At 53.0% G+C, this 16,833-nt stretch overlaps 1 protein-coding gene across 2 annotated transcripts in view; it reads right to left on the bottom strand.

Moving 5' to 3' along the window:
* The window catches only part of SYNE3 (spectrin repeat containing nuclear envelope family member 3), a 90,137-nt gene that overhangs the window by 37,542 nt on the left and 35,762 nt on the right, over positions 1–16,833 (bottom strand). For both annotated transcript variants that reach the window (XM_074365071.1, XM_010968751.3), the window contains exons 2-4: positions 14,138–14,295; positions 6,737–6,909; positions 5,181–5,490 (exon numbers count right to left, since the gene is read on the bottom strand). In XM_074365071.1, the coding sequence (XP_074221172.1) occupies positions 5,181–5,490; positions 6,737–6,909; positions 14,138–14,281 (627 nt within the window). In that variant the 5' untranslated portion in view covers positions 14,282–14,295. The remainder of the gene's footprint in view (positions 1–5,180; positions 5,491–6,736; positions 6,910–14,137; positions 14,296–16,833) is intronic.

The raw sequence follows: 16,833 nt of genomic DNA, 5'->3' as shown, positions 1-16,833 counted from the left end.
CGAGATGCCCGACAAACAAACACAGCCGCGAGGGAAGCAGCGGGGAGGAGGCTGCTCCTCTTTGCCTGGCCCTTCAGAAAACAAAACCATTAGATGAAAAACAACAGAGAAATTAAGCAATCTGACCCCTCCTACTGGCCACCAGCCTGCCTGTCTGTTCTTGACTTTCAATTGCTTTCAGTTGACAGTGTGCCATTGCTCACCCAGGTCCTGGTCATTTGTCCTGGTAAAGAGTCTCCCTCCAGGGGGTGGTCTCAACGCCACCGTCCAGAGGTGGCCTCCACTGTGCTTCTGTCTTCTTGTCTCCATCAACACCAGAGGCCTTGCTAATTAACACACTGGATGTCAGAAACAGATTTTTAGACGTAAAAATGGTAGCAGGAGAAATGATGAAATGGGCTCCCCTTGGTGACGGTTGAGGTATTAATACATACAATGTCTTCTTTGGACTGAGATGCAGCCTCCCCAGATTCCTGTCCTGAAGCTCTAACCCTCAATGTGATGGTATTTGGAGGTGGGGCCTTTGGGAGGTGATTGGGGTTACATGAAATCACGAGGGTGGGGCCCTTGCCACGAGATTAGTGCCCCTATGAGAACAGACCCCAGAGAGACTGCTGTCCCTCTCTCTCCACCGTGTGAGGACACAGCAAGACGACTGCCATCTGCAAGCCAAGAAGAGGCCCTTCACTGAGAATCAAATCTGCTGGCACCTTAAGTTCGGACTTCCCAGCCTCCAGAATTGCGAGAAATAAATTCCTGTTTTCTAAGCCACCCAGTGTGTGATATTACGTTATGTCCACACAAGCAGACTAAGGCAATATCCCAGGGGCCTGCCCCACCCTGAGAATAGGCCTGGACCTCTAGTGATCCTTGCATGGGCCTTGTGCTGTCACTGGGGTAGGAGGATTTCAGTCACCTGCCTCAAGGCGACTTTCTCATCTGCCTTGAGAGATAAGAGAGCTTTGAACACAAGGTGAGGCTTTTATCAAGTGTACAGAGCAGGAGACCAGGAGGTATCTGAGCCACAAAGAATCGTCAAGGGCTACTTACTGGACAGGCAGCGCCCCCCACCTGCATGGGAGGGAGCCAGGCTGTTTTCGTTTTGTTTGGGGCTGGAGGGCCCAGAATGGGGTGTGCCTGGGAGGCTCACGTCTGCAGGCTGGGTCCTGTTTTACTAACGAGGACCCTGGCTAAGGGCGATGCAGAAGTTTGCCCCGCTCAGAGGTTTCTGTCTTCTGAAGGTCATGGCACTGTCCCATCCGATGGAAGCAACAGCTCTTCTCCCCAACAAAATGCACATTCACACAGCAGTTTGAATGTAACTTCAGAGGGTCTGTGGGGGCCTGCCCTGGCCCCTCCCCACCCTCCAGTTTCGCACAGCCAGCTCTGGGAGAGACGAGAAACAGCTCCATGTTTCCTACCCCACCTACCCACTTCCAAGAGCTCACAGGGCTTCCTGGGAGTCAGAACAGAAAACTCTGGTGGCCAGGAAGAGAAAACCAAGCGTCTGTGAGCTTCAGCCAACAGCTCAAAAGGCCAAAGTGAACTGACTTCTCCCATAGGGGCAAGTCACCCTGCAACCCCGTTTCCACATCGAGGTCAGAACAGACCAGCTCACCTGGCAACTCTGAGGGCAGCAGCCTCCCCCTCAGCCCATCCTCACACGGCAAAGCCCCCACTCTCCTGCCCCAATACCCTGCCACCTGGGCTCTGCCTCGGGAAATCCCTTGGAAGCAACATGCACCTTTGTCCGGGAGCTGGAACCCTCCCGTGTGCTGCTGCCTCTGCTTTCTCAGCCTCACCCACAGAACTCTGGCAGCCCCGGCTCCCCCTGAGGGGCACAGGTGCAGGGACTCACCCAGCACCCAGGGCACAACCAAAGCCAGGGCCCACGTAGGGCGTCGCCTAGAACTTCTGGTTCTTTCTGATGGCCCAGTGGTACCCGACCTTTAGATTTTATTTTTAAGTCTAAAAATTGGACCCAGTCACACCTTCTCTATCTACCACATAAGAAGGTTGGGAAGATCAAAGGAGGTCAAAGACATGAAGAGACTTAGGAAAGATAGTGGTCACCAATAACAGTTGTCATTTCTGCAAATCAAAGTAACAATGAGGTATCACCTCACACCAGTCAGAACGGCCATCATTTAAAAGTCCACAATCAATCAGTCCTGGAGAGAGTGTGGAGAAAAGGGAGCCCTCCTACATTGCTGGTAGGAATGCAGTTTGGTGCAGCCACTGTGGAGAACAGTATGGAGATTCCTTAAAAAACTGAAAATAGACTTACTATAGGATCCAGCAATCCCACTCCTGGGCATATATCCGGAGGGAACTCTAATTCGAAAAGACACCTGCACCCTAGTGTTCATATCAGCACTATTTACAATAGCCAAAATGTGGAAACAACCTACATGTCCATTGACAGATGACCAGATAAAGAAGTTGTGGTATATAAACACAATGGAATGCTACTCAGCTATAAAAAAAGAATAAAATAATGCCATTTGCAGCAACATGGAAGGACCTAGAAATTATCATACTAAATAGAGTAAGCAAGAAAGAGAAAGAGTTGTAATTTCTATGATTTTTTGGATCCAATGAGGGGAGGGTGCCCTGGAGTGACAATGAGGATCTCTGAGGTCATCATGTCTCCTCCAGGCCAGAAGTGGTGCTCACAGGTGCCCCAGGCACGCCCCTTCCACACACACGCATGCACATGTAAACACAGGGGTGCACATGCACACATACATACACACACACACACACAGACACAGACACACACACACACTTTCCATTTCCTGCATGAGGCACTCTCTGCTGATTGACACAAGCACCTGTTTCCTGTAAAGTCACAACAAGGAGGCCACGGGGCAGGCTCCTCCCCTGCCTGGGCCTGCCCAGCAGAGCCGGAGAGAGAATTACTATTAATTGCTCTAGGTGCTTGGAGTTGGTGAGGGAGGGCGGCCTGGCTACATCTGCGGAAGCCAAGCTGCACCCCGCCTTACCCGTCCATCCGGCCCCTGCGTGGCTGCCCCAGGGAGACTCCAAGCTGCAGGGGCAGAACCCTCACTCATTCCATGAATGGCTTCCAGCACCTGCTGAGTGTCAGGCCACAGGTGTGGCTATTTCTCCTGCTACCAAGAGCAGAAGTCATCCCTTATGTTGGGAAAACGCTCGCCAGTTTTCAGAGAACTCACCCGCCAACTCATCCAGTCCTCACAAGCCGGTTATAGGTAGAGGTTAAAAGTAGGGCGAGCAGCCCCGAGGCCACACAGCTGGGAAGCAAGAGCCTGGCTGGACCCCAGGTCCCTTCCTAAGCATTCAGGTGCCAGTGTCCTGTTCCTGCCAATGGATTCTCAGATCTCTGCTTATTACAGAGCCATTTCCCTTAACCTGAAGGACCCAGGAGACTTCTAGCTCCAGCAACCTTGGAGGCTAGATAGTCTGCACCCCTTCCACCGCAGCCAGCCAGAAATGCTGGAGAAACTGTAACAAGCATTGTTTAAAGACTGACCCACGCACACACCCGAGGTGCGGGGCATCCTGTGGACCAGATGCACAGACGCTGCAGAAACCAGACCGCCAAACTCACGTGGCTGATTGATGCCTTCGTGGGTTTCATGCTCAGGTCAGAGGAGGAAGTAAGACTCTCAGCCCAGGGTGCAGAGATCACTGCAAAAAGGCAGAACCCTCAAGATGCCCCACCCCAACCTCTGTCAAAGGGTGACCTAGAGGAAAACCTTTGCCCCAGCACAATCTGAGAAGGACGCCTATGTGTTTCAGCCTGGGCTTTGGCTAAAAAGCAAAAGAAAATACCGTTCAGAGTGCAGAGCCAGGAGGCTCTTGCATAATTTTGACTTGGGGTCCAAATGCAGAGAATCCACTTGATTTAGGAACCCCTCAAGCCAATTCAGTGACATGAAAATAAAAACCCTGGAGGTAAATTCCCAGGGCATCCTGGCTGAAGCAAACACAAGGACTCAAGGCCAGGCCCAGCCATAGATTCTGCAGCTAAGGCCCTGCTTAGGGTGCGCTCACAGCTCAGCATTACAAAGCCCCCAAGGAAACCATCCACCATGTCAGGAGACCCAACAGACAGCACCACCAGGCCTGGGACTTGAGCTACGGGGGCAATCTGATGACTGTGAAACATGAATGCTTAGCATGATCATGGTTAGAAGCTCTACGTGGGAGGAGCGCAAAATGTAAGGGGAAAAGGACAATGATAAAAAGAATGGTGGACATAATAAAGAACCAAATAGAATTTCTTAAAAAAAAGAAAGAAGCCTAATAACTTCAGAGACTGTTTAAGAATCCAGACAAGAATGAGGTGAGGGATGGGGTCTAAGGTTGGACAGAGGGGTTAGGCAAAGGGTGGAAGAGAGCAGAGAAGAAAAGCAAAAAGAAGGACCAAAGGGCAGAAGGAGGAAAGGAACAAAGGAGGGCAGGAGGGAGGAATGGAGATAGAGGAGACAAGGGGAGCCGGGTGGAAGTGAACCTCACAGTCCATCAGTCAGTCAGTCAACGCACACATATTAAATCCCCACAGGTGCATTAAGAGTGAGCGACACTGGCCATGTGGACAGTAGTAGATAGTGTGTCAGTGGGGGGATGGAGGGTGAAGGGTGGGTGGATGAGTAGATGGCAGATGGGTGGGGGGATAGTTTTGTAGTACATGGGTGGGTGAATGAGGCGATGGGTGACAAGTGGGTAGTGAGTGAGTACGTAGGCAGGTGAAGGGGGTCCACAGTGGGTGGGCAGTAGGTGGTGGAGAGATGGATGAGTACATGGGGGTGAACGAATAGATGGATGGGCGGGTGATTTAGTGGCTGTACAGACGAATAGGAGATTTGGTTAGGTGGGTGGGGAGGGAGGTGGTTGAGTGAGTAAAGAGACGGATAGGAGGGTGGATGGATGGATGGATGGTTGGGTAGATAAGTGGATGGGGTGGTGAGTGGGTGGATAGTGAGCGGGAGACTGGGTAGTTCAGTGGGGAGACAGATGGATAGGAGGGTGGGTAGGTGGGTGGGTGGTGGTGGGAGAGTGGGTGTTGGGCAGGTGGAGAGTAGAAGGTGAGCAGATGGATGGACAGATGATTAATGAGCAAATGAGTGGCTGGATGGGTGGATGGGAGAGGATAATGGACGGATGGGTGGAGACAGCCCATCGCCCTCACCCACCTGGGCTTTGGCCTTCACTGCGTTGTACTCAGCCTTCATCCTCTTCTGGGCCTCCTCGTCCACGCTGGGGTCCCCGATCCTGTTGAACAAGGAGGCCGCCTCCTCCAGCAGCCGGTCCAGGAGCACAGCCTGGCTGTCCACATTGTGCAGCAGCACCTGCGCGTGGCTCAGCTGCCACTGCTTCTCCTTCAGGCCCAGCTGCAGCTCCGCGGGGGGCTCCAGGGCCACCGTCATCTTCTGGAACCAGCGGTAGAACTCGTCCCGGGCCAGCAGGTACTCACTCCAGTGCAGCCACACCCACTCGATGCGGCTGAGGGCAGACACCACGGGCTGTGAGCATTTCCCCACCCCGGCTCGTGGGCAGGGTAGCCAGGCCGCTGTCCCCTCCCGGGAACTAGGGGCTGAGGGAGGGGGGCACAAGGACACCCTCTCTGGGCCCCACCCCAGTCCTCCTAGACAAGACCCTCCTGTCCGGTAAACAGAATCCATGGGGCTAAGGCTTGGGGGACTCAGGTTCCAGACCAGCCTGCTGATGCCCTGAGCTACCAGGACCCCAAATTCTATCCTAAAACTCCCACTATTGATGCACAATGCCCATGGTGTTGGGACTCAGCACAAAGTCACCCCGGTTCTTACCACGTGGGTGCCCGCTAGCAGTCACCAGAAGACTGCCATGGGGAGCGTGTCTCACAGTCTGCAAAGTGCAGCAGGCTGGGTGGGCCTGTCCCCACTCAGGGGAGACAGGGGGCTGGCAGGCCCGCGTGTGGGCTCCAGGGGCATGATGGACTCACTGCGCTGCCCTGCCTCCACCCCCACTTCAGTTTCCCCATCTGTAACATGGAGATGGCCCTATCTGTCCAGCCAACATCAAGCCACTTTATTTGGAATTCCAAGAGAAAGAGCTTGAAAAGCAGAAAGCACTGTGCAAAGTGCCCTCAGTCCACTCAACATCCTGGTTTTATAAAGATGGAGAAGATGCCGGCAGCTCCTGTCCACTGAGGATCCACAGGATGCCGAGCACTTGATATTCGCTATCGCCTTCCATCCTCCTAACAGCCTTCAAGAAACACTTGATTATACCCATGGCCCAGATGAGGTGCCTGAGGCTCAGGGAGCTCAAGTAACTTTCCCAAGGCCACACAGCAAGTAACCAGCAGAGCAAGAGGCAATGCCAGGTCAGTCCAAGCACCACCCCACAAACCCCCTGCCACCTGGCTCCCTGGTACAAGCAGAGGATCCTGGCTAAGGTGCTAGCAAAGTAACGGTCCTTCTTACCCCAGGGCCGTGGGGCCATTCCGCTGGAGGATGCACACATGGGCAAGTCTACTAAGAATTAACTGTTGGCCAAACGCGATGGGCTCTATCATCATCATTAAGCTTGATTATAATTAGAAAGAGGCAGGCACGACTGGCCGACATCCCAAGAGGACACTGTGTTCCCAGCAATCTCAGGGCTGGAGAAATGTCCCTTGGGCAGTGGTCCCAGGCCAACGTGGTGTGGGCACGGAGGGTCGGCAGCAGCTGCAAAGGCCTGCCAAGGTCCCCGGCCACCCTACCTGTGACAGTGGGTCATGTAGGTGACCGTCTCCTCCCACTGGGCCTTGATGTCCCTCAGCTGGGCCAGGATCTCAGGCTTCTGGTCCTCGCGGCAGGTCGCCAGGAGGGCCTCGGCCGCCCGCAGCACCACGTCCACCTTCACGCAGCCCTCCGGCTCCAGCTGGCATATTTTCTGCCATGGACACAAAGCCAGTTCCCAGGCGTTAGACAGCATGCAAACAGGCAGAGCCTTGGGAAGACAGGGGCATGATGCAGAGAGAGGCAGGACTTTGAGACCAGAGGGGCTGGGGTTCAAATGGCAGCCCCTGCACCCTTCTCCTGTGACCGCAGGCGGCCGGCTCAGGGCTCTGGGGTGGAAGCAAGCGGTGGTGGAGATTAATTAGCACAGAAGCGCCCGGAGCTGTCAGATGACGTGAGCCCCCTCCTTTCCCCAGCCGTGTGAACCCAGGCAAGTCATCTTCATTATCTCCCTGGACTTGGTTTTCTCGTCTGTAAAGTGGGGCTGTCAGTAGTACCTAGCTCTCAGGTTTGTTTTTTTTTCCCCCAGAATTAACTGAGAAAATGCATGTGAAGTATGTGCCCCTGTGTGCGGGGCCTTGAGAATCTGCTGCTCAGGTCTACTGCGGGGAGCAGGCCTGGCCAGGGCCCCAGCTGAGGTTCCAGAAATACCTCTGAGTTTACCATTTGCACCGAGGCTTGGCTCCTTCAGCTGTTCCCACCAGTGACCAAGCAGGAACACGAAGGCAGGCCTGTTCCTAGGGGACATGGGACTCTTCTGATGGGGGACTGGCTCAGGATGCCCCACCGCCTGGCCAAACTCCGTTAGAACTGCACTGCAGTCCAAGATGCTCCCCACTTTCCTGGACTCAGGGTCAGACCTACATCGGACAAACCTAGTCCCTCCCTGCCTCTCTGGGTTCCCAACTCATTTTCTCTCATAGAGGTTTCCCTATTAAACATCTTGCCCATTTAATCTCATCTAGGCCTTGGCTTCTTGGAGGACCAAGGCTGATACACAACGTCTAGCAAATAGAACACACTGATAACTTCAGCTGTTGTCACAATTGTTATTATTCCAATTCTTTAAATCTTGGTCTCTGCAGTGAAAATACGACTGGACTCCAATTCCAGGGCTCCTCCCCACTACCTGTGGAACCTTTGTTATGGTGCTTAGATTCTCCAGGCCTATGAAATGGAGGAAGATAATGGTTACGCACCCAGGGTTATAGAAACACTGCCTGATACAGGAAAAGCCATTAGTACGTGCCTGGCCCACACTGCGTTCTCCACCGGGGCACAACTGCTCACTGTTGCTACTATCTGTTACTCACCTTCTGATCTGTATTTACTGACAGCATCTGCTTAAAGCTCCAGCTGTCCCCCAGCCTGTCTCCCTGAGGCTGGCAGTCAGTTTTCTCAGACTGGTGTCCTAGCCTGCTGACCCGTCTGACCCTTCTCTGAGGGTGGGGTGGGGGAGGGGCTCCCTCCATGTCCAATGCTCCCCCATTGATAGCTGTGTGACCCCAGGCAGGTCACTCAGTCACTCTGGGCCTCCCTTTCTCACCCTGAGATAGTGCTAACAATCCTAGCTTTGTCTACCTCATAGGGTTATAATGCTAATTTAAAAAATACTATTAATTAAAACATAGATACGTTAGTGTCCTTTTTTTAACTTTATGAGAAATTCTAATTTTATCTCATTAATAGGAACGGTGTAGTATGCGTGATAATACTTTGGGACTGACTAAGACTGCCTTTGTAAATGTGGCCAATTTCAGTACATGTTTCTATGTGAGACTGAAAAGAACGTATTTTATTTGGTCAACTTTTTAAATTTTTTAAAAACGTCTGTATTTTTTTAAATTTATTTTTTGGGTGGAGAGGTAATTAGGTTTATTTATTTATTTAGTGGAGCTACTGGGGATTGAACCCCGGACCTCGTGCATGCTAAGCATATGCTCTACCCCTGAGCTCTACCTCCCCCCCCCCCCGGTTAACTTTAGAACTGTACACACACACTCTCATACACACAGCTGATGCTTGAACAACACAGGTTTGAGCTGAATGAGTCCACTTAGACAAGCATTTTTTTCAGTAGTAAATACTGAAGTACTTACTCCACAGCCCAAGGTTGGTTGAATCTGCAGATGTGGAATCACAGATACTGAGGAACTGCATATACAGAGGGCTAGCTGTAAATCACAAGCAGATTTCCCACTGCGTGGAGCGTCCGTGCCCTGGATATGTTAGTGTACTTTAGAAAGTGTCGGGCAGTTCTGTAGACCCTCCCCCAACACGTGCAAATAGGCAACGGTCCCAACCCTTTTTGCTGCTGCGTATGGGAATGGTTATTGTGATGATGGTGACAAGGATGGTGACGGTGGTGATGAGAGACAGAGGGGCCTCCCTGCCTGCATGTGTTACCAAGGAGGGACCTTAAACAAGCTCCTGCCGTGGGTTGTCTCCGTGTGCCCTGAGTGGGGTCGGGGAGCAGGTAGGGTGAGGAGCGGGGAGATTCCCCAAGAGAGGGAAAGAGGTTTTGCTGGGGGCTTAGGGACCATGTCAAGCAGTGGGATGTAGCAAAGTCCTGGAAGCCAGCACCCAGCAGGGACCCCCAGTTCCGCTCAGCAGCGAGCAGCAAAGTGGAGACAAAGGCACCATAGTGACTAGTGGGGTCTGAAGAGCTGAGGGCCACCTTGGAATGTTGCGACTGAGTAAGATTGCTCACTGAACATGCCATGTCACTCAGGAGCAGGGGTCCCGGAGCGTGGCCATCCAGTGAGGTTTAATTTGATGAGAAATAATAAGAATGATTAAGGATCTGATGTTTCCGACACCCAGGGCTGTGGAGGAGACCATGTGCCCACTTACCAAGCGGGTGAGATGAATAGCACACCACAGTGATCCAGTTTTACCAACGGAGGCACTGGGGCCCCACAGAAACTGGAAACTTGACTTTGCAGAACAGTTCCTCTATAGCTGCTGCCCGTTTTAAGCTCAGATGGAATCCAACCCCATAAATGAAGGGAGCAGCAGCTTGGGGAAAAAGCTAAATTCAGCCTCTCTCTGCCACAACCAGGAGCCAGCCAAGCCTGGAAAGTCCACTTGAGGGCAAGGGCCCCCTCCCCAAAGCCCAGTGACCTCCTCTAGGCCTCTGGACCCTTCGCCTCCTGATTCCTGGTCAGGGAGGCACGGGCTAGACAGCGGGCCACAGGAGACCCTGGGACCCAGCACCCTCTGCAGGGGAGTGAGCCCGCGGCTTCCCTGCCAAAGAGAGAAGAGCTGGCCAGTTCCAAAGGCCAGCAGAACACAAGCCCTGCCTGGCCTGAAGCAGAAACATCTGCCCCCAAACCAAAATATCAATCAGTGGCCTGTGTGCTGTGGGCCTGGGGCCAGGGGGCTGGAGGCCGTGGCTGAGCTGGCAAAGTCAACTTTTGAGAAGCAGATTCCACCCTCCTTCTCTCCCCTGATGATTACCCTCTGGCTTTTATAGCTCATCCCCACCAAGGACGCAGCCCAGAAGTGCTTGGCAAGGGACACCAGCCAGCTAGGAAGGGGTCCTTGAACTGCAGCCACAAAGTGATTCTGATTCAAAGGAGTCAGTGAGGGCAACCGTCAGGGGAGTTGGATGGAGGGAAGACCTCAGTGGGGAGGAGAAGCAGGTCAGGAAAGCTGGAGAAATGGGGTGAGGCAGGGCCGTCCCTCAATGCAGCCAAGTCCAGGTGGGCACTGTCCTGATTGTGCCAAGTGCTGTGCTGAGTGCTGTCCTGGGTACTGGGTTGGGCACTGTGCTGAGTACAATGCTAGCTACTGTAATGAGTACTATGTTGAGTACTATCTGGATACTGAGTTGGGTATGGGGCTGAGTACTATGCTAAGTACTGTGCTGGGTATATGCTGAGTACTATGTTGGGTACTTGGTTGGGTCCTGGCTGAGTACTATCCTAGGTACTGTGCTGGGTACTATTCTGAGTACTGTGCTGGGTACTGGAATCCAAGATGAACAAACATGGCCCAATGCTTGTAGGTTGTGGTGGGGCCTGCAGACAAGAGCACAGGTGACTGTAAAACAGCCCTAAGAGGCCGCAAAATTGGGGCTCCAGGGAGAGCTGCGGGCAGTCCAAGAAGCCTTCATGAGTAGGTGGCGCTGGCACCGAGCCTCAATGTGCAGGTATTTGAGGTGGCAGCTCCAGCAAAGGTGGAAAAACATGGCGTATTTAGGATGATAAAACATCAGCGTATATAGCATGCCCTGACCCACAGAAAGGCCCAGAAGTCAGTAAGAAAGCAGCCTGGCTGAGGCCTCAAGTGCAGGACCGAGGAGGCTGGGAAGCAGAGGGCCAAGAGACAAGATGCACGGACTTGGGAGACCAGCTCCTGGAGGCCCAGGGTGTGGACTGGGACAGCTGGCAGGCAGGTGACCCTGCAGGGAAACCCCCAGAAACAATCCTCTCCGCTGAGCCGGCTCTGCCAGCACGCCCGGCACTTGGCCAAGCGTGCAGTAGGTCAGTGACTGGCCTCAGTCCTCACTCCCTCCTGCAAGGCGGTAACTAGCACTTGCCCCGGGAACAAAGCTGAAGCTCAGGGGACATTGGAAACTCACCAGATGCCACGGCTACAGCGAGGGTTCGAACCCAGGCCTGCTGGCCCCAGACCCCCAGCTCTCCGCCTCTGTGTACCCTGCTTCACTCTCTCCAGTTTCTCTCCACAGAAGGCTTCCACCTCCAGAAGAGACCGAGAGCCTCCCACAGCCCCTCGGCACACGAGGGGCCAGGCAGTTCTTCCTGAACTTCACAGCTAGGAAAATGTGGCAGGAGGGCATGGGACTCGCTTGCGGACCCACAGCTACTAAGCTTCAAAGCCGGATCAAAATTCACATCCTGGTCACTCCAGGAACCAGGCATTTGGGATGTGCATCACTGAGCAGGTGGAGGGATAGTGCGGGAGACCCCAGACCCCAGGGGGAGGGCCCGTGGTCCGGCAGGTGCTAAAGGCACTAGCTGTCCCCTTTCACCAGACGGCAGGGGTGACATGTTTTCTTTCTTATTGCGAACTTGGATTGGCAATGTCAAAGCACGCAGAAGATGAGTGTGTGAGTGTGTCTGAGTCCCGTGGGAGAGCACGGTGGTGGGGCACCCAGGGCACGGCTCCCTCTACCTGGGCTCCAACGGCTCTTCTAAAGACCACTCTTGCCTTGCCCTAAGCCAGACTCACAGCCAGGGGGTAATGATCTGCCAGCAAATAGCACAGTGTCCAAAGGGATTAGCACTCTAAGACAGGGAATGCCGTGCAGGGCTGTGAGTTCCAGGACAGAGAAGAGCAGGAGCTGGGTCTGGGGCTGCGGGGAGGGGCTACGGAAAGACACGTGGATGAGGGGGCGTGTCATTTCACATGCACACCCAGACCCAAACGAAAGGGCAAGGGTGTTCCAAGTAGAGGCAACGGTGAGCACAAAGGCTCAGTGTTAGGAAATCTAGGAGGTTTCCTGTCGGCAGCAGAGGATGTGTGTCAGGAGGTGGGATGGTGGGGAAGCCAAGGCTGGAGAACAGGGTCGCGTAGGTAGTGGGGGACTTTTGATGTCAGATGAAGCTGAGTTTTCTCTGGTGGGCAATAGGTAGTGATGGAAGGTTTTAGAGGAGGAGAGTAACATCCTGAGACCCATGTTAGGGATGTGTCTCATCCATACTCATGTGGCTGCCTGGATTATGTGCCTACCTGTCCCTGTTATGCTGTGAACCCAGGCATAGGGTGTGTTTCACGTGCTCTGCTGCCCCATGGGGATGGATGGTGACGCTCTGGACTTAGCCTTGGGTTCAAAGGCCTTTCTCTCCACTAATACCCATCAGCAACAAAGCCACCCCTAACGGAGCACTCGCTGGGAGCCCCACCCACCTCAAGTCAGCATCCTGAAATTATCAGCATCATCATTCTAAAAGGGAAGCAAATGGAGGCCCAGCAGGGTCACACGGCCAGGAGGAAGCAGAGCTGGAATTTGAACCCAGGATGTCCAGACTCCAAAGCCTCTCTCTAGTCCAGTGGGCTGTGCTACTAAACAGGATGCCTGAGAAACCAGAACACGCGGCTCCCTGACCCTGGCAGGCACACTCTTACAGACGCACACGACATCAGGGAAGCTGACACTCATCTGATGAGAAGTCAGAAGCCGGGGGTTCCAGGGTGGAATGTCCTACCCAAAGAACTTTTCAACTTGGACAAGTCACATGACTACTCCAAGACTCAGTTTCTCCATTTGTAATATGCAGACCATGGATCTGCCCTCATAATGTGTGGTGACACAAACCATTGGCCCTGAAAAGGTGACATAAATTCCTAAGTTTAGCTGTCGCTTCTAAAAAGAACATTCGCTATTTTCAATGAAATGTGCAAAATCAGTGGTGGCGAGGATACAGCTCAGTGGTAGAGCGTGTGGTTAGCATGCACGACGTCCTGGGTTCAATCCCCAGACCTCCATCCATCCATCCATCCATCAATCATTCAATCAATCAATCAAATTACCCTCCCCCAAAAAACACACATAAAAAGTGCAAAATCAATAAGACAGCTCAAAAAACAAAAAACTACACACAGGGGACTGGGTGTGTGGTCAACTCTGCTTTTAGCCTGTCAGGGGGTCAGTTTTGCAGGAGGGGGTAAGGCTCCCCTTAAATAAAGCAACCACTGTGAGGTGAGAAATAAGAATCGTGGACTATCCCAATACATATGACCCAAGAAAGACCTTAAGTCAACTGCTTTACTTACAGATGGGAAACCGAGGCCCGGAGAGGGACAGGGACTTGGATGAGGTCACACAGCACTTGAGCATCAGCATGCAAACTCTAACCCAGGTCTCTGACTCTTAGTCCAGTGCTCGTGCCCCTTGCTCCTGCCCTGGACAGATGCCCTCAGACAGGGCACCACGATGCGGCACCAGGCACTGGGCATCAGTCCATCTGGTCAGGGTGGCACTGAGCCTCTGCCTTGTGCCAGGTGCGGGCAGAGCCAGACTCCAGTCCTGGAAAAGCCAGGGCAGGGACCTCAGCCACATGGAAGCAGAAGAGGGGCAGGAAGCAGGGCCTGGGCCAGCTGGGGATGGGCACCCACTTGGCTGCAGGGTGGCTTCCAGGATGGGAGAGTCGAGGGCGGGCTCTAGACCCTCATATAAAAGTGTGGTCCTAGGATCCACAGCAGCAGCATCACTGGGAGCGAGTCAGAAATGACCATCTCGGGCCCACCCCCACCTCCTGCCTCAGAACCTGCACTTACGCCCCAGGAAAGTCAAAGGCATCGAAGTTTGAGAAACACTGGTCTAGCCCACTTCCGCACTCGAACAGCTGGGAAACCTGAGGCCTGAGAGGGACACGGCCAAGGCCATGGGCTTTCAAAGCCAGGCCTGTGCGTACCTCGGTCTCCCGCAGCCTGGCCTCCAGGGCCGCGCGGGGCCCCTGGGTGTTGTCATTGACCTGCAGCCGCTCCTGCACAGCCTTCATCCACTCCCGGGCGTCCTCCACGCTCCTGTCGAAGCCCTCCTGGGGCTGCTGAGTCATGGCACCTGCGGGGGCTGAAGACAGGGCCGCATGAGATCAGGCGGGCTGGCGAGAATGCAGGGTGGCGGCTGGGGAGAGGCCCCAGGCCAGCGGATGGGGTGGCGAGAGTGGCAGAGCCTGGCCTGGGGACTCCCGGTGCTCTGATGCTCCGACTTAGGTGACACAGCCAGAGGCGACCGTGCTTGTCAAAGAGCCAAAGGACTGGAAGTGGGCAGCGAGGAAGACAGGTCTGGCCTCTCCGGTCGCTGGGCAGGGAGAGCGGCCCAGGGTGCTGGGTTGGCAGAGTCTCTTTGTGTCACTTCCCTGCTCCCCTCTGACGCTACCTTGGGACTTGGGGGCAACTCTCATCTGTCTCTTTGGTTTGAAATCTCTCCAACAGCAGGTCCCAGAACACACAGTCTGAGATGTCTGTGACGGATACTGAATCTTGATCTAAATGGATCCTAAGAAACACAATATTTGGCATCAGCCAAGCTGACGTCAGCCCCTGCGCCTCACTTGAAATTAACATCTCAGGCTGGGGACCGCCGTTAACCTGGTGTCTTGTCACTACTCCATCAACCTGGGTCCAGGCAGTTACTGCTAAGTGTTTGGACTGAGCTAAGCACCACCTACTTCCTGGGTGCCAACAGTAGTCAACTGACTTAGCCTTTGAGATGAGACACACTGCCTTTGGCGATGCCTGCCTCCTGGCATAGTTCTCCCTGCTAAACCAACCCCTTTGCTGTCCCGTCCCTCCTCTCTTACCCTTACCTTTTAGCTGTGGATGCAAAGTCTCAGATTTTCTCCTGTAACTTTCTTAAAATCCCATTAAGCCCAGGACAAACCCTTCTGTATTCCAGCTCTAGTTGTCCGCTTACGGCAACTATAACCTACTTTGGATTAAAGTTATTTATATCTGCACCTTAGGTGGAGGGGCTGGATCCAGCTTATCCTCCAGTCTCCCACAATGCCTTGTGCAGAGTAAGTCCTCTGCAAATGTTGAAATAGCCCAGGATTGGTATAAAGTTTGATGCGCCCAAAACCAGCCACAGCATTAGTTAAAATGGCAAAACAAAATGAAACTAGAAACAACCCAAATGCCCAATAATAGGAAATAAAGTATCACACACTTGCACTTTAGAATACTGTGCAGCCAACAAAAAGGATGCCTGAGATGAATTTGTGATGAAGAATTCTCAGGCTATAATGATAATGCCAAAAAATGCAACAAAATTTACCCTTGGTAGTCACATCTCTACGACGAATAAAAAAACAAAGCAAAACAGCCACTAAAAACCTCTGATCCTCTCGCCATTATAATTCTCTTGGGACTGCGTTGGAAAGAGAGGTGTGGGCAGAAGTGGCTGAAGCCGCATTCCATGCGACCTCAGGCCTCTCGTTTCCTGGCCTGAGGTCCTTGAAGGCCACGTGGTTAAGTACGGTTGTCTGGTTAGTGGAACTACAGTTGGAAGTTTTTCTGTTTCCTGATTTTTCCTCTTAAGCAGTCTGTGAATTTTCCAGAAGAGGCAATCATTACTTTAAGAAAAAAACAATAATAATTTCTTAACTGAACTGTTTGTTGGCCATTCCTTCTCAATCACCAGTTAGTTATTCAACAAGCGTTAACTGGGCATCTGGGCATCCCCAGCCCCTTCCTCCCCAGGCCCTGCCCTGGGCAGACTCAGCCACCAGACGGACGACATGGGCTGTGGCGAAGGGAGTGGGCGACCCAGGGTGGGCTGCCCTCTGGGACCTGGGCTCAGAGCTCACTCTCCCAATGTGTTGTTTTCCTTCCAGAGCTGTTTTGATTTTTTTTTTACTAACAATTTAATTCACTCCCTGCAGCCACTCCCTGCCTTTGAATGCCTCGTTTGAAAAGCATATTAGAATGTGCAGGCGTTTAAATTGGTTCATTGTGGCTTTAATCTCTTGTCTAGTGTGTGACTTGATTGGCTTCCAAAAGCTCAGCTTTTATTTTTACAAAGCAATGAAGGGGAGGAGCAGAAACCAGCTCCCAGGGTTTCAGATGACATGATGCGGGGAAGGCTCTAAGCACCAAAAGGCAGCAAGGTTTTGGAGAAGCCTTTTTCCAGCTGGAAATGGCCAGGGCACGTCAGGCGTGGTGGTTTGGAGACCCCGAGGTACGCTGAGTGGGGCACAAGGGGTCCAGTGGCGTGGGTCGAGGCTCAGGTGGGCCTCAGACCCACAGATCGGCCTTGGTTGGGGGACTTCTCATCTCAAATGCGGGGTCACTCCCTGTGGGCTTGGTGAGGTTGCAGGCAGAGTTTAGGAGACTGGGAATATGTAGGTATGGTGTGTTATGTAGCAGAATATTTACAAGTTTCTGTTGACCTTGTTGATAGAACACGACTACTACAAATTATGTAATAAAAAGAATTTATCACTCAAAAAAAGAGAGAGAGAGAGAGACGGGGCCTCTTGGCCTGTTCTGCCAAACCGCTTGGTTCCCGTTCAGTGAAACCCACAGAAATTAAGCACCCGCTCCTAGCTAGGCCTGAGGCTACAACCCCAGCAGCAAAGGAGCGGGCACCACCCCTGCCTTAAGAAGC

This window comes from Camelus bactrianus, chromosome 6 (assembly GCF_048773025.1).
Source record: "Camelus bactrianus isolate YW-2024 breed Bactrian camel chromosome 6, ASM4877302v1, whole genome shotgun sequence".
Taxonomy (NCBI): domain Eukaryota; kingdom Metazoa; phylum Chordata; class Mammalia; order Artiodactyla; family Camelidae; genus Camelus; species Camelus bactrianus.
The sequence above is the reverse complement of the archived record's forward strand: the minus strand, read 5'-3'. Positions and strand labels throughout refer to the sequence as shown.